The sequence below is a fragment of the Rhinoraja longicauda genome, chromosome 3, assembly GCF_053455715.1.
Source record: "Rhinoraja longicauda isolate Sanriku21f chromosome 3, sRhiLon1.1, whole genome shotgun sequence".
NCBI classification, from domain to species: Eukaryota; Metazoa; Chordata; class Chondrichthyes; order Rajiformes; family Arhynchobatidae; genus Rhinoraja; species Rhinoraja longicauda.
In genome coordinates, this window is record NC_135955.1 from 55,524,801 (window position 1) to 55,540,933 (window position 16,133).

Here is a 16,133-nt window from a genome sequence, read left to right on the forward strand (position 1 = left end):
GCAGATTGGCTGGCTAACAGAAAATTGTGTGGGCATAAAATTATCTTTTCTTGGGTGGCAATAAGTTTTGTGTATTATTGGGGTCAGTTTTTTGGGCCTCCACCATCAACAGTTTCATATAAATTATTTTGACAAATGCACAAAGAATATGTTTGCTAAATTTATTAATGCTGAAAAAAGTAGGAAAGTAAGTTCTCGGCTCCTTGTATCCTCTTCATAGAGCTATGTAGATGGATTAAGTGAGCAGGCAAACATCTGGTAAATGGTGGATATATTGTGGGAAAATATAAAAGTGCCTAATTTGACAGGAAGGGTAAGTAAAAAGCATATTGACTAAATGGCAAGAGGATGCAGAGGGATCTGTGTGCCCTACTACCTGATTCAGAAATGACTATTGTACACATTCAGCAAATAAGGAGAATCACTAAACTTATTATTTATTAGCAGGGAATTGAAGGGAGGCTATGCCTCAATTATACTGAAGATGCAGAATCATGGGTGTCTTTCAAGGTCGGGCTGGCAGATTCTTTATACACCGATCAGCCAAAACATTGTGACCACTGACAGGTGAAGTGAATAACATTTGTTATCTTGTTACAATGGCACCTGTCAAGGGGTGGGATATATTAGGCAGCAAGTGAACAGTCAGTTCTTGAAGTTGATGTGTTGGATGCAGGAGAAATGGGCAGAAGTAAAGATCTGAGCGACTTTGACAAGGGCCAAATTGTTATAGCCAGATGACCGGGTCAGATCATCTCTGAAACAGCAAGGCTTGTGGGGTGCTCCTGGTCAGCAGTGGTGAGTACTTACCGACAGTGGTCCGAGGAGGGACAAACCACAAACCGGCGACAGGGTGTTGGACACCCAAGTCTCATCGATGCGCGAGGGCAACAGAAGCTATCCCGTCTGGTCCGAACCAACTGTGGGAAGACGACAAGCCGATGGAGGGAGTGTGATGCTCTGGGCAATGTTCTGCTGGGAAACCCTGGGTCCAGCCATTCATGTGGACGTCAATTTGACACATGTCACCTACCTAAGCATAGTTGCAGACCAGGTACACTCCTACATGGCAATGGTTTTCCCTGATGGCAGTGGCCTCTTTTAGCAGGATAATGCGCCCTGCCACACTGCACACATTGTTCGGGAATGGTTTGAGGAACATGATGAAGTGTTCAGGGTGTTGCCCTGGCCTAATTCTCCAGATCTCAATCCGATTGAGCACCTGTGGGATGTGCTGGATCGACAAGTCCGATCCACGGCGGCTCCAACTCGCAACTTACAGGACTTGAAGGATCTGCTGCTAATGTTTTGATGCCAGATACCACAGGACACCTTTAGAGGTCTTGTAGAGTCCATGCCGCGGCAGGTCGGCGCTGTTTTGGCGGCACACGGAGGACCAACAGCATATTAGGCAGATAGACATAATGTTTTGGCTGATCAGTGTAAGCAACTGGGGAAAGGTTACTGGAATGCAGAGTTGAGATTGCAAGTGGATCAGTTGTAATTTTATGAAATGGTTGAGATGATTGGCATATCCCTGCTCCTAATTTGTGTGTTCATATGAACGTCTTAAACTAAACTGAAGAATGTTGTAATGAACTTTAAGTTATTATTTTTTGTTCTGATTTCTGTTTTATGAAATCATTTTCAGATTGTTTGAAATGGCAAAGTGAAAGAGGAATTTCAGTCAAGATGAACAAAGTCAAAGGTTCAACAGAAAAAGGGTAAGTAGATTAAAGATGGACCAAGGAGAATTTTAATAACAAAATATTATATTTAATTTGTGCTTGTTTCATATTAATAATCCTGCATGTTTAAAACTACACAATTTTTCAGACACGTCTCTTAGGAACAATAGTCAATCCAACATCCTCTTTAACCTGTTCTGCTATGCAGTCAGATCATGGTCCAACTTTGCCTCCTCCATTAAACCATGTTTGCTTCAGATCCTTGATTGTATAACTCTGCAAAAATCAAAGCTTATACGACATTGCATCCTTTTCATTGGCAAATCTAGAATATAATTTTATGATTTCTGCAAATGTATTCCCGAGATTGCCCTGGAATGTTTATGTTCTGCTTTAAAATAAAAAATAAACTCTCTGGATTAGTCAGGCATGACTTTGTCTTCACCATTTGCCATGAAAGTGAATGGATTATGGAGGGAGGTCCATGTGCTTGGTTGGAAAAAATACCAATTGAGATGTGTTGAATTATCCTGCCAATGTCTGTAAGAGGCCCCCACTTACTCTTGCTTGTCTTTTCCATTTTATATATCTGTTGATGCTCTGAAGGTTTGTTTTTGTTTTTCATTAGTCTACTCTTGTGTTCTCTCTTATTATTAATTTTTTGATTCATCTTTGAATTCAAAAATACTCCTATTCTCATTTCAATATCTGACAATTCAGCATAACAACAAGCCTACAACCAACATGTTGGTGCTGACATTAATGCTAATCTAACATGCATATTGTGCCTGTACATGTAATGTAAGAAAATAACTGCAGATGCTGGTACAAATCGAAGGTATTTATTCACAAAATGCTGGAGTAACTCAGCAGGTCAGGCAGCATCTCAGGAGAGAAGGAATGGGTAACGTTTCGGGTCGAGAGCCTTCTTCATGGTTTGTATCCTTCTAAATATATAGAATATAGAAATGATAATATATAAATAATAATCAAAAGCATGAATTAAATTAATTGAACCATGAGAATTAAAATCTTGTTCCAGATGGATTCTGACTACTCTTCCAAACATTTGATAAATACATTATGAAAAGGTGTAATGCTGGTGAACTGGTAGAAAGGTAACATTAAACCAATATTTAAGAAACAAAAGGACCATGTCCAACGAATAAACTCATCCAACCAATAAACTCCTTAACATTTAACCTCCTGATCTAATTGAATATCACAAGGCCTCTTCAGGATTCTCCAAATCCATGATGTTAATTAAAGAAAAACAGTATGTCATCATAGAAAGCTCAGATTGTGATTTTTGTTTTTTTTATCGATTGTCCACGACCATGTAACTTATACATAGGTATTAAATGTAAGGAAGCAAATTGATTTTATTATTGCAAAATGTGTAGCCCTAAGTAATAGTCTGAAGATGTTTTGTGATGTAACTTTTCTTTGTGATGTCATAACAATGGAGATTTTTATAAATTTCCATTAGTCTTATTTTTCCTCAGAAGTATGATAGCTGAATTATCCTAGTCCGTTTATCTGGGGAATACTGTGTAGATGGAGGGCAACAGGACAGCACATGATGAGATGTACAGTAAAAATTGCAGATAAATGTTGTAATTGATAAGCATGGCAATCTTACAGTTCAAAACTATAATCACTATGACTATCACAATGGAAGAAAGCCAGGGCTCTTAAAGTTGTACATGATTTCTGCTCCTGAAAACTGTGGTAAACTTCCTAAATGTGTAAATCTATGTATGGCAGCTCAATAATGCAGAATTACTAAATTGTAAATCTTTTCATTTGGTTCCTTTGGAATTGCTGATGTGAATTTTAATCTTTGATTGTGGACTTGCAAAGGATGCACCTGACTATCATTGTCACTCAACTGCAAAACAAATACTCTTAACGATGGTATATACTTGTTTAAAAGGTCCTAATAACCTACTTTTCAACAAATTATTTTGCATTGTTCTCAGGAATACACGCATCCTTGGTCTGCTAGCCCAGTTGGAGAAGTTGACTCTGGATGGGACAGTGCATGATGTGGAGAATGGCCGTTACGTTACTTCCAAACTTTTGCATCTGGCTCAGACTCAAGGTAATATTGTTAAGCTATTAATTATGTGCTTTCTAATTTTTAAATGCTGTGCATCTAATTAAGAAATGGTGCCCTTTCATGGTAAAATGAAGAAAAATTGCATATATACAATAACGACTGTAGGTTAGAACATGTGGAAGATATTGCAAGCTATTTCAGTCATAGTACTTTGTCACATAAATATATTGTAAAACTCCATTAATTTGGTAAACATGAACCTTGGTAGTACTATTTTTAATATACTTTTTAAATAAAAGTTCTGCAGTAGCGCAATACATTTTCCAGTGAACCCAGAAAGTTAAGGGAGTGGGGCAAAAAAGGCTAAGATCTAAGGTTATAGGTCAGTGACTATTGTTTACTAAGGAATGTAAAATGTATAACGTATGGGTTCTGTTAAAACTTAAATAAAATATTAAAAATAAAAAAAAAAGGCTAAGATATGTTTAAAGGAAGCGGAGAAAACTGATCCTGGTGCATTTCAAGGTTTTACAGGAATCAAGGAGCGTAAAAACCAGGATTTGCAAGAAGTCAAACAGCAGATTATTGGACTTTTATTACATACTAGCATTGACTTCACAGGAAAGGCAGAGGTATTTTGGGGCAGGATTGGGAAGTATTTTCATGAATTATCAGTTTGGGAAAATGAAACAATAATTTTTTTATCAATGTAATTTGTTTGGCAGAGTGTGTGCTAGTCCAATCATTTTTGTAGCACTATTATAAGGACCAGATTACAATGAGTTTTCCCTGACTGTATTCCATTAGCCAATAATGAAACTTAAATTTTGTAAAATTTGTTGAATCAAATTGTTTACATTAAATTACACAGAAACTGCATCAAAGAAACTAATGTTTGGCTCATGTTATTCACAGGAGAGTAATATTGTTGTTGCTCTGATTTTTTTGTTTAATTGCTCTGCTATTGCTCATTTATGATCGTGGAGAGACATTAAACGTCACTGAAACCTTTCTTCTTTTGAGTTAGTGGTTTTTTATACTGTGTACAACTTATTATTCGTGCGGTTCCCCAGAATGCGGCCAAACGAGGGTGAGAGAGGCAAGCTGCCAATTATTATATATAATTTTTAAACTGTTATGAACTTGTCTGGAAAAATCTTACCATTAGAATCTTATTACATCTCACTGTGTATTGTTTTTATTCAAAAGTCCTATGCATCAGTTATAAATTATATCAAAAGCTGTAATTGTCCTATCCTACCACTGGGTGGTGATATCCACATCACTTACACCATGTGGATACAAGGAACTGTAAACGCTGGTTGTTTACAATATGCTTGCCTCTATTGGAAATAGGTTTAAACAGAGGGAGGCAGGGTTTAAACGGAAGGGAGAGTGTATAATGTGAGGTACGAAGTGCAAGGAAAATTGATTGCTATCAACTCATTTTAATCAGCAACTCTTCAATCACTGCTGCACCACATTTTCCCATTGCTTTCTGCGATTCTCTTCTGCTTCTGTTTTTCCTTCTCCCCTTCCCCTTTTCATCCTCTTCCTTGCCTGTCTTTTTTCTCTTTGTTTCTTGGCCTTTCATCAATCTATTTTGTGTTTCTTGTTGCCTTCCTTCCACAGTAAATCTCCAAGGGTTTGGGGAGCATCCAGGTAGTTTTCTCTGGCTCAGATATTGTTCACCTCATAACCAATAGTGAACCATTCAATATTGAGTGTTAGGGTTCATCCTGTGTGGTGTGGTTGTAAGACAGAAGCCATAAGCCGCCACTTGCGGGAGCTGCTGCCCCCTCCCCTCCCTTCCCCTCCCCTCCCCTCCCCTCCCCTCCTTTCCCCCCCTTTCCCTCCCTCCCAGAGCCAGTGAGATCTGCGCCGTTGCTCCACCCTCTTCTCCGGACAGTCTCCCTCTAACGCAGCAAAATAAGAACAAACACAAGTGTAGCTGTTGTTCAGAAGCCCCGCAACCCCGGGGTGAGCGGTGGCGGCGAGGAGGGAAATGTCACTTGTGTTTGTTCTTATTTCGCTGCATTAGAGGGAGACGGGGCCAGGGAAGAGAGTGGAGGAGCGGCGCAGATCTCGTTGGCTCTGGGAGAGAGGGGAGAGAGGGAGGGAGCCTCACCCGCAAGTGGCAGCGCTCCTTCACCGGACACTCTGACACCCTCCCTGCGCTCCCGCTCTCACCCGTAGCTCCCTCTACCCCGACTCTCTCTCCCCCCCCCCCCATCTCTCCCCGGGGTGAGTGGTTTCCTTGAGTTTGTTGTTTGCAAGGGGGCGCTACGATCTCTCGCCTTGTCCCGGCTCTGGGTCGGTGGCGATCCGCTCTCCGGTGAACCTTCGCCGGCAGCTTCTGCCTCCGGTCCCCGCCGCCTAAGAGCTTGCTGCGGGCCGGATAAAATCTCGTGGCCCGCAGGCTATAGTTTGGAGATCCCTGTCAAAGAACATACAACAGTATCGCTCAGGAACAGGCTGATTTGGCAACCATGTCTGTGGAGGTCCTGACGTCAATCTAATCCCATTTGCCTGTGCAAGCTCTATATCTCTCTTTTCTGCTTGTATCTGTCCATTGGTTTTTTATGTTATTGTATCATATGTGATTGTATCTGCATCTACCACCTCCCTTGGCAGTGCATTCTGAGCACCTGCCACCCTGTACGTGCAGTCGGGTGGGGGGAACTTGCCTCTTCTCCTCTTCTCTCATCTTAAACTTATGAATTTATGCCCTCTAAGTTTTGACAATTCCACCCCGGGCAAACAGATTCTATCTTTCCTATTAATTAATTAATTAATTAATTGGAAATATGGCATCTGTTCCAATTAATTAATTAATTGGAAAGATAGAATCTGTTTGCCCGGGGTGGAATTGTCAAAACTTAGAGGGCATAAACTTAGAGGACATTAATTAATTAATTAATTAATTAATTAATTCGGCCTTTCATAATTTTATATACTGATGCTCCAGAGAAAACAATCCAAGTTTGGCAAATCTCTAGTTAGAGCTAATGCACCTCTACAAAGCTCTTTCAAAATTATTTTCTGCATTTAAAATTAGTAAATGAATATAGGTTGTAGTAGTTAGAGAAAAGACAAATATATTAATTATGAATGTTTGAAAATTGTCTTGAACTGTTTAACAATATAATTTGCTGTTTGCAACTTAAATATATGAGTGCCAATGGTGTTTAGGAATTATGTTAGCAGAAATGATTGAAACTATTTCACTTTTTGGGCTGGGAAGGGGAAAATGTTTGAGAGCATGTTGATGATGTTGGGAAGAAAATACACTTTGCTTCTGTTTATATTTGTTTCTGGGAATTATTTTGAATCAGAAAAGATTCAATGCTTTTTAGGAATAAAACTGCCTTTCAATAGGAAGTTACTATGGAGCAACATCTCTGAATGCCACATGTGTTACAGAACAAGATTTATCAAAAATTATATCCATGGAGTGGAGTTGCACGTTGAAAGTTTGTAGATTCTCTCATCTAATTTTACTTCACTGGTTATTTGATAATGGCATCAGTTTATAAGGAGCTGGCTTGGCCTTTCACTTAATCTATTCACCTTCTGCTGTTCCTGTTTTTATTTCTGAATTTAATGGGTCAGTTTACCACAACAGTTTTTTTGAAACCAGTTAAACTTTGGTGCAATGATTGCTGAAAAAATATCTTCGATAGATAATATAATAATAATATATTCCTTTATTCGTCCCACACCGGGGAAATTTACAGTGTTACAGCAGCAAAGTGGATAGCAAGAGAGCAAGAGAGCAAGAGATCATTCATTATAAATAAAAGATACATAAATTGTCATCAGTTTTCTGTGTGTTATTAGCTGTTATTGTTGACTAGTCTGCTGGGAGCAGTGCTGGTTGTGCAGTCTCACAGCAGCGGGAAGGAAGGACCTCATCAATATTAATAACAATGATTATGTTTGTTAATGATAGTATATAAATTAAAATACCATTTTAAAGTCCTTTTCTCTCTGCTTTTTATTTTCTTTCTTATTCTTGCCTTTTTCCTTTTTCTTTCCTACTCTATCTCTTCCATTATCTCTCTATGCAGTTTTTCCTTTTCCTTCTCTTCCTGTTTCCTCTGTTCTCTCCTAGGTACTTTGAATTAATGATTTACACAAGCTGGCAGATGCTGGAATCGAGCAAAAAACAAATTGCTGAAGGAACTCAGTGGGTCAGGCAACAAAAGTGGAGAGGAATAGACAGACTGCATTTCAAGGCAGGACCTTCATTGGACCTTCACCTTCCACTGGGTCTGCCTGACCTATTAAGTTCCTCCAGCAGTTTGTTTTTTGCTTTGTATTGTTGTAAAACATTATATTAAAATATTTCAAACTGGGATTGCGGAGATTTGGATTGGGTTTACTGAATAAGCCCAATACTGAAAAATGAAATAATTAATAATGAAATATCAAGTTATTTTCTGATAGTGTAATATAGCTCTAAGCCTAAACATAACATGCTTATCCATATTTTACAAAAAAGGTTATCTTGAAGCTTGCAATTCATATCCCAAGAAATCCAATGTGTGATATTCACTGGGTATCTTGTCTTTCAGTAATCAATGACAGCTGAAAAGCCATACAACATGGAAACAGCCCCTTTATACCAACTTGTCCATACCACCACAGATGCCCTATCCAAGCCAGTCCCATTTGCTGCATTTGGCCTATATCCCTCTAAACATCTCGTATCCGTGTACCTGTTCAAGAATCTTTTAAATGTTGTTATACCTCCTGCCTCAACTACGTCCTCTGGCTGCTCGTTCCACAAACCTCCCACCCTTTTGTGAGGAATGTTGCCCCTTGGGTTCCTATTAAATGTTTCCCCTCTCACCATGAATTCTGAATCTTGATTTCCTACCTTGGATAAAAGATTCATTTACCTATCTATTCCCCTCCTGATTTTATTTATTTCAGTAATATCACCCCTCAGCTTCCTGCCCTCCAAGGAATAAAGTCCTAGCCTGCCCAACCTCCCCCTATAGTTCAGGCCCTCAAATCCTAGCAACATCCTTGCACTCTTACTAGCTTAAAGAACCCCTTCCTATAGTAGGGTGACCAAAACAAAAGACATTTGCTGAGTGGATGTGATATGTCAAAGTATCTGAAGCAACTTGCATTGCTGACAGCAGAGTGGCATAGAGTCACAGAAGGACATTGACGTTTAAAGAATATGACCAAAAGTACCCTTTGAAAAGGGTTTGAAAACTTTGAAAACCCAAAATGAAAAGGGTTCTCGAATTGTACACTGGATTTCTAACTGACTACACCATAGGAAATGGATGATTTAATTAATCTTTTAATTGAGCACCTGTGACTGTTGGGATATCAAGGATGTTGGATTCGTGCAGATGGTACCCTGAACCAGATGTGACGGAAATGAACGGTTGATGGGTGCTAAGTAACAGGCTACTTGTCCTAGCTAAGGTCAAGCTTCTTGAGGGTTGTTGGGACTGCACAAATCCAGGCAAGTGTAGACTAGGGCATCCATTCCTGTCTTACTTTTAAATGATGGAACGCTGTGGGGTGACTGCAGGTGATTTGGATTCAGCCCTCTACCCAGTCTTTGGCCTACTGCATACTTGTGGCTGGTCAGGTTTCAGGTTGATGGTAGGATATTAATGATAGGGGCTCAGAGATTCTAAAGCCAATGAATGTCTAGGGCAGTTATACAACACAGAATCAGACCCTTTCGACCCAACTTGTCCATGCTGACCAGGGTGCCTCATCTCTGCCAGTTACACCAGCCCGCATTTGGTCTGTATCCTCCTAAACATTTCCAATCCATGTACGTGTCCAAATGTCTTTTAAATGTTGTTATAGTATGTGCCTCAACTACCTCTACTGGCTACATCAGGTTTCTGGTAAAACAAATTAACTTTTTGTTTGTTTAACTATCCTGTTTTGCCAAATGCAAACCATTTTGTCTGATAACACTAGTTGCTATTTGAACCAAATTTCATTCTATATTTTTAAATTGTCTTGTCAGGTGCATTCTACTGATACATGATGTGTCTATGACTTTTAATTGTACATATCCATTTAAACAATATTTTCTGCTAAGTATGCAAATGTTGTTAAACTGTTCGTGATTGAGCAAGTTCCCTTTTCTGCCTTTGTAACTTGATCAACTGTCCTGTGTCCAAAGACATTGGCGACTGAATGCTTTGGCAGCAGATGAAACAAAGTTGCTTTAAAATATGAATGAGAAATATTCCTGTGAGCCATTGCCATTATTTTTGTTCTAAATGTTTTATAGCTGTGCACGCTTTCTCTGTTTGTCAGGTTTGACCTCAATTTTGAAGACTTTCTCATGTTGAATAAAATACATGTGGATTACCAGACTGTTAATTACCATATCACATGTGCAGTGTGTATGTTGTGGTAGTCTCTGCACATTTTCATTTGAGTTCTTTTGGCACCATGACATAAATTACAAGTTGGAAATAAAATTTGTTGAGTCAAATGTTCATGTAGTTTACCGGGTCAGCTTTATTTCCTCAACTTCTTAAATGTACCAAGGTAGTCTCAGGTGTCTGTTATGTTCTCGGCAATCTATAAAACGAAGTGTTCAGCAATAGCAATTTTGCTATAGCAACAGCAATTTTGCTGTAGCAACAGCAGTAAGCAGTTTGCTGTAACAACAGCAATAGCAACAGCAATTTTGTGTGCATCTACAAAATTAATCTGACAGTCTGGAGCAGAGATGGCTAGCTATTTGGACAGAAAGTACACTTCTTTCCCCAGAGACCTCATCTATAGCTATAGTCCTCAGGAACGTAAGTCCTAATCGAAGGAGAGATCCTTCATAACTTGCAATTTTTATAATATGAAATATGTTCTTATAAAGCACAGTTAATTGTGTTTGTAATTTAAATCATTTGTCTCAAGGTGTCATGGATTAATGCCAAGAAAGTGGTAAATGATAAAGCAACATAAGAATGGTGCAAAACATTTAGAATGCAGTGTGTCGGAAGGAACTGCAGTTGCTGGTTGAAATCGAAGATTGACACAAAATACTGGAGTACCTCAGCGGGACAGGCAGCATCTCTGGAGAGATGGAATGGGTGGTGTTTCGGGTCGAGACCCTTCTTCAGGCTGGAAGCAGACTTAGAATGGAGTGTTACTTATTTATTTGTGGTTTTAGTAGGGACACAAGGAGTTTACTTAATTTGGTGCCAGTAATGTATTCATGTTGTAAAGTTTAATCTTTATATGTTTATCCTTTTGGTTTCCTGTGATGAGGATTAGAAAATTAATTAGATGTAACCAACAGTATTTTGAGATGTGAAGTCAGTGATTAATATGTCATTTTCATATGACACTTGTTCCCTGTACTTTTCAAACTCCTTTCTCTCATAGTATGTCAATTGCATGTTCATGGAACTGCTTATTCATTGTATATGACCAGCTCATAATATATTTTTCTCCTTTTTGATTGCATGAAATTGAAAGTGCTCGATTTCAAGCACTGTATTTGATTCTTGTGGCCAACTGAAATCCATCAATGATACAGTTGGTGCTGTTCTTCAGCTTCTTAGTTAAGAGTCGAACATTTTGTTGATCATGAGAATCAGAAATCTGCAGATACTGAAAATGTGAAGGAGAAATAGAAAATGTTGGGAACATGCAGCAGATCAGGCAGATCTCTGGAGAAAAGCAATAGGTGGCAATTCGCGTCGAGGCCCTTCTCTGGAGAAATGGAATAGGTGACGTTTCGATGATTGACGTGGGCTCGGCGGGCTGAAGGTCATATGCCCATTCTGTATCTTTCTTTTTTTTTTTACTTTATTTTTATTTTTATTTTTTTTACATACATACAAACACAAACTAAACAAACATAGGAGATGCATATTGAATGTAAATACCCTTACTTTAAGTTCCCAAAAACGGAAGAGACTCGAGTCCCGGCATTGCCTGTATTAATAATGACCATCTTTTATCAAACATGTCTGTTGTCAACTGTAACCTTGCTGTGATTTTTTTCCATTATATACACATTTTTTACCCTATCTCTCCATTGCATTATGCTTGGAGGCTGTGGTTTCAACCACGAAGTTGTTATCGTCTTCTTTGCTATCAGCAGCAGGATTGTCAGTAAATGTTTCGAACTCTTATCTGTCATACTGTCAGGAATTATACCCAAAATGTAAAGTGCTGGTTCCAGAGGGAAGTTAATGCCCATAATCTGTTTAATTTCCTTTTGAATATTCTTCCAGAAATCCTGTATTTTTGGGCAATCCCAGAATATATGAGTGGAGTCCCCAACTTCTCCACACTCCCTCCAACATAAATCAGTTGTATTACTATATTTCGATGTAATGAATGGAGTATAAAAGTAACGCATTTTAACTTTCCAGTCAAATTCCCTCCATGTTGGGCTCTTAGTTAGTTTATGTCCCTCTTTAAATGATTCCTCCCACCCTTCTTCTGATATTATGATATTCGCTTCCAGTTCCCATTTTTCTTTGATATGTAAGTTGTTCTCTTTGGATTCATGTTGTAGTGCTTCATAAATTTTTGATATAATCCCTTTTTTTGACTTGTCTTCCGAGAACCCCCACAACACTTCCTCTAATTTAGATGGAGTCTTGCAGATGTTCTCCCATTCCTGATGTTTCTGTAGGTAATCTCTTAGCTGTAAGAATTTGTAAAAGTCATGAGCAGGTAAATTGAATTCTTTTTGAAGTTGTGTGAATATTTTCATTGTTTGTCCCTGAAACATTTGATCTATGTATATTAGCCCTTTGTCAGCCCATCTGTCAAATCCTGAGTCCATGGTAGATGGTACAAAGTCTGGGTTTTTTGCTATTCTAGTAGCCCTGCTTACCGAATTTGACAGCTTCAGCTTCTTTCTTACTGCTGACCAGATTTTCATTGTTACCCTAATCCACTCGTTGCCCATCCTGAGCCTCTTCAGGGCCTTCTCGTTTAAAAATGGGAGTGATTCTAAAGGCAAATTTTTACAAGCGTTTTGCTCCATCTCCACCCACATTGAATCTTTCTCTTTAGTGGTCCACATGATTAAGGCTCTGAGTTGCGTTGCCCAATAATAATTTCTTAAATTAGGCAAGTTCAACCCTCCCTTTTCTTTTTTGCTAAGAAGCGTCTTGTATTTAATTCTTGCTTTTTTACTTTGCCATAAGAATTTCGATATAATTTTATCCAGTTTTTTTAGAAAAGCTCCCGAGATCATAATAGGCAACGATTGGAACAAAAACAACAGTCTTGGCAATATATTCATTCTGACTGTTTCTACTCTTCCCACCAGAGTCAACGGTAAAATCTCCCATCCAGCCAAATCATCCTTTATCTCAGATATCAGTTTCCCATAATTAGCTTCAAATAGCTGTGCTGTATTCGAAGTGATAATTATACCAAAGTATCTAAACCCTTTTTTGGTCCATTTAAAATGGACTTTTTCTTTAAGTTCCACTGGACAATCTCCTGAGAGCATCATTGCTATTGATTTGGCTTCATTTGTCAAATATCCTGATATTTCACCATATTCTTTTAGGTTATCTAGTAGAGCTGGTATAGACGTGGAGGGCTCCACTATGTATGTTAATAAATCGTCCGCAAATAATGACGTCTTGTGTTCTATGCCCCCTTCATCTTTTATTCCTTTAATGTTTTTATTTTGTCTTATTGACTCTGCTAACGGTTCAATACTTGCAGCAAACAGTAGCGGGCTCAGGCAATCTCCTTGCCTGACTCCTCTTTTGAGGTAGAAGAAGTCTGAGCAGCAGCCATTAATTCTGATCCGTGATTTGGGATTTTTATAAACAATTCTTACCCAGTCTATAAACGTTGAGTGAAACCCAAAAACCTTCAATGTTTGATATAAAAAGTTCCATTTCACACGGTCAAACGCTTTTTGTGCATCTAGGCTAAGCAGCATGGTAGGTCTGGGATTATTTTTAGCACATGATATAAGATTTAGTGTTCTCCTGATATTGTTAGCCCCCTGTCTCCCCGGGATAAACCCCGTTTGATCTGGCTTGATTAATTTAGTTATATGTTGTTGCATTCTCTTTGCTAGTATGCTTGTTAATATTTTTAAATCATTACAGAGCAAGCTGACCGGTCTATATCCCTCACATGAAGTCGGATCTTTGCCCTCCTTATGTAATACGGAAATTATGGCTTCTGACCAAGTATCTGGGCGGTTTCCTGTTGATAGCGCATAATTAAAAACTTTACATAATTCTGGTGTTATGTCTTCTGCAAAACATTTATAATACTCCCATGAGAAGCCATCTGTACCTGGGGATTTGTTACTTTTAAGGGTTTTTATAGTATCGGCTATTTCTTGTGACGAAATTGATTTTATCATTTCAGATGCTTCTTCTACCTTTAATGCTGGTAAATGTAGTTTTTTGAAAAATTCTTGTGTTTTGGTCTCAGTGAGATTAGATTCTGAGTCACTGTATAAGTTTTCATAATATTCTGCAAAGGCCTTTGCTATCTCTTTTGGCTTAGCCATAATAAAATTGGAAGTGGGATGTCTTATTTTTGTAACTATTCTATTTGTTTGAGCTTTTCGCAGTTAGAATGCCAGTAACCGGCTTGCTCTGTTACCCATCTCATAATATCTTTGATTTATAAAACGAAGAGCTCCTTCTGCTTTATATGTTAAAAGTTCGTCTAACTCTTGTCTCATTTTTTTTAATTCGACGAGAATAGATTTGTTTCTTGTTCTTTTATGTTCTAACTCCAACTCTCTGATTTTACTTTCTAGCTTTCCTTGCCTTTCCATTCGGGTTTTTTTCAATCTGGAAGTTATCTCTATTATTTTCCCTCTCATGACTGCTTTTCCTCCCTCCCATAATGTCGATGGTGAGACCTCGCCATTGTCATTTATTTGAAAATATTCCTTTAAGTTTAGTTTTAGTTCTTTGACAACCTTTTCATCTGATAGGATTGACACATTAAGTCTCCAGTACTTAAAGAAGGATTCCCTGCCCAGCTCAATGGATAGTATGACAGGGGCGTGGTCACTTATAGTTATGGATTCTATACTGCAGTCCCTGACTGTATGTATCTGTTGTTTTGACACACAAAAAAAGTCTATTCTCGAATAACTCCCATGTGGGTTAGAATAAAAGGTAAAATCTCTTCCTTTAGGATTATTATGTCTCCATGGATCAACCAGACCTAATTCTTTTATAACATTATTTAGGACTCTAGATTTTTTTGTTTTTGGTCCCCTCTCAGATGGCAACCTGTCTAAGTTACCATTCTGTATGGTATTAAAATCCCCTCCCAAAATTATCATCCCTCGTCCGTTACTGGTAAGTATATTGGCTATGTTTTTAAAGAATGTTTCATTTTCTTCATTTGGGGCATAGATGTTTAATATTGAAATACTCATATCTCCTATTGTGCCAACCACCATGATATATCTTCCCATATCACCTTTAATCACTTTCTCTACAGAAAATGGTAGGGATTTATTAATTAGTATGGCCACCCCCCTTTTCTTGCCATATGAAGCATGGAATACTTGGTTTACCCATTCCCTTTTCAGTTTTTTATGTTCATTTTCACTCAAGTGAGTTTCTTGGATTAGTGCAATGGCACATTGTAATTTCTTCAACTGACTCAATATTTTCTTTCTCTTAATAGGGTGATTTAGACCGTGCACATTATAAGAAACAAGGTTCAACTTATTCATGACATTTTAAGATGTAGGCCATAAACTCGGTTCCTCCTATAAATCAAAACAACTGTGCAAAACGATACACAGCGAAAAAACAAACAAACAATACACATCTCCCTCTGAACTACTATACAAAAATAACATGTGACTCCCAAAAGTCCCGTCATCAGAGAGTGTGGCAATCTCTCTGGGGAAATAGCACAATGTGCACCTGCAACTTCTCAGAATTAAGTTGCTCCTTGCTCAAATTGAGATCCAGCTTTGCTCCTTCAACCAATTTTGACATTATTCAGTATAAGTGTTACTTAAATCCCATAACTAGCTCCTTTTCAATTCTTTGAACATTAAACATAAATTCAGATTGTCCGCATTATATATACTTCAGGATTGTCATTATTTTTTTACCCTTAGTTCCAGGCTGTTTTTTTTTTTTAGTCCTTACCACTGTGAACCTCAGATTTCACAGACCGAGGGCTTGTATGTCCGCCTCTGTGATGGGTGGCTGTCTCCTCTTTCCCTTCTGTCCTGTCCCCGTAGTCCAGCTGCCCTCCATCCTCACTCTCTGTAGTTTCTCCCACTCGTCCTCCTCCACATGGATCCCCATGTCCTTCAGCATGGGGGCAGCCTCCATCAGTGTATTGAATGTCTTCGTCTCTGTTCCCAGAAACACCTTCAGTCTTGCAGGATATGGGGACTGTGC

The 16,133-nt window shown here is 38.5% G+C and overlaps 1 protein-coding gene across 6 annotated transcripts in view; it reads left to right on the forward strand.

The window, feature by feature from the left end:
• The window catches only part of agtpbp1 (ATP/GTP binding carboxypeptidase 1), a 175,177-nt gene that overhangs the window by 33,598 nt on the left and 125,446 nt on the right, over positions 1-16,133 (forward strand). For 5 of the 6 annotated variants that reach the window (XM_078396172.1, XM_078396169.1, XM_078396170.1 and 2 more), the window contains exons 2-3: positions 1,652-1,724; positions 3,671-3,792. In XM_078396172.1, coding sequence (XP_078252298.1) covers positions 1,693-1,724; positions 3,671-3,792 — 154 coding nt within the window. In that variant the 5' untranslated portion in view covers positions 1,652-1,692. Of the gene's footprint in view, positions 1-480; positions 568-1,651; positions 1,725-3,670; positions 3,793-16,133 lie in introns of those variants that run through there. The other variant, XM_078396174.1, reaches the window with a different exon arrangement.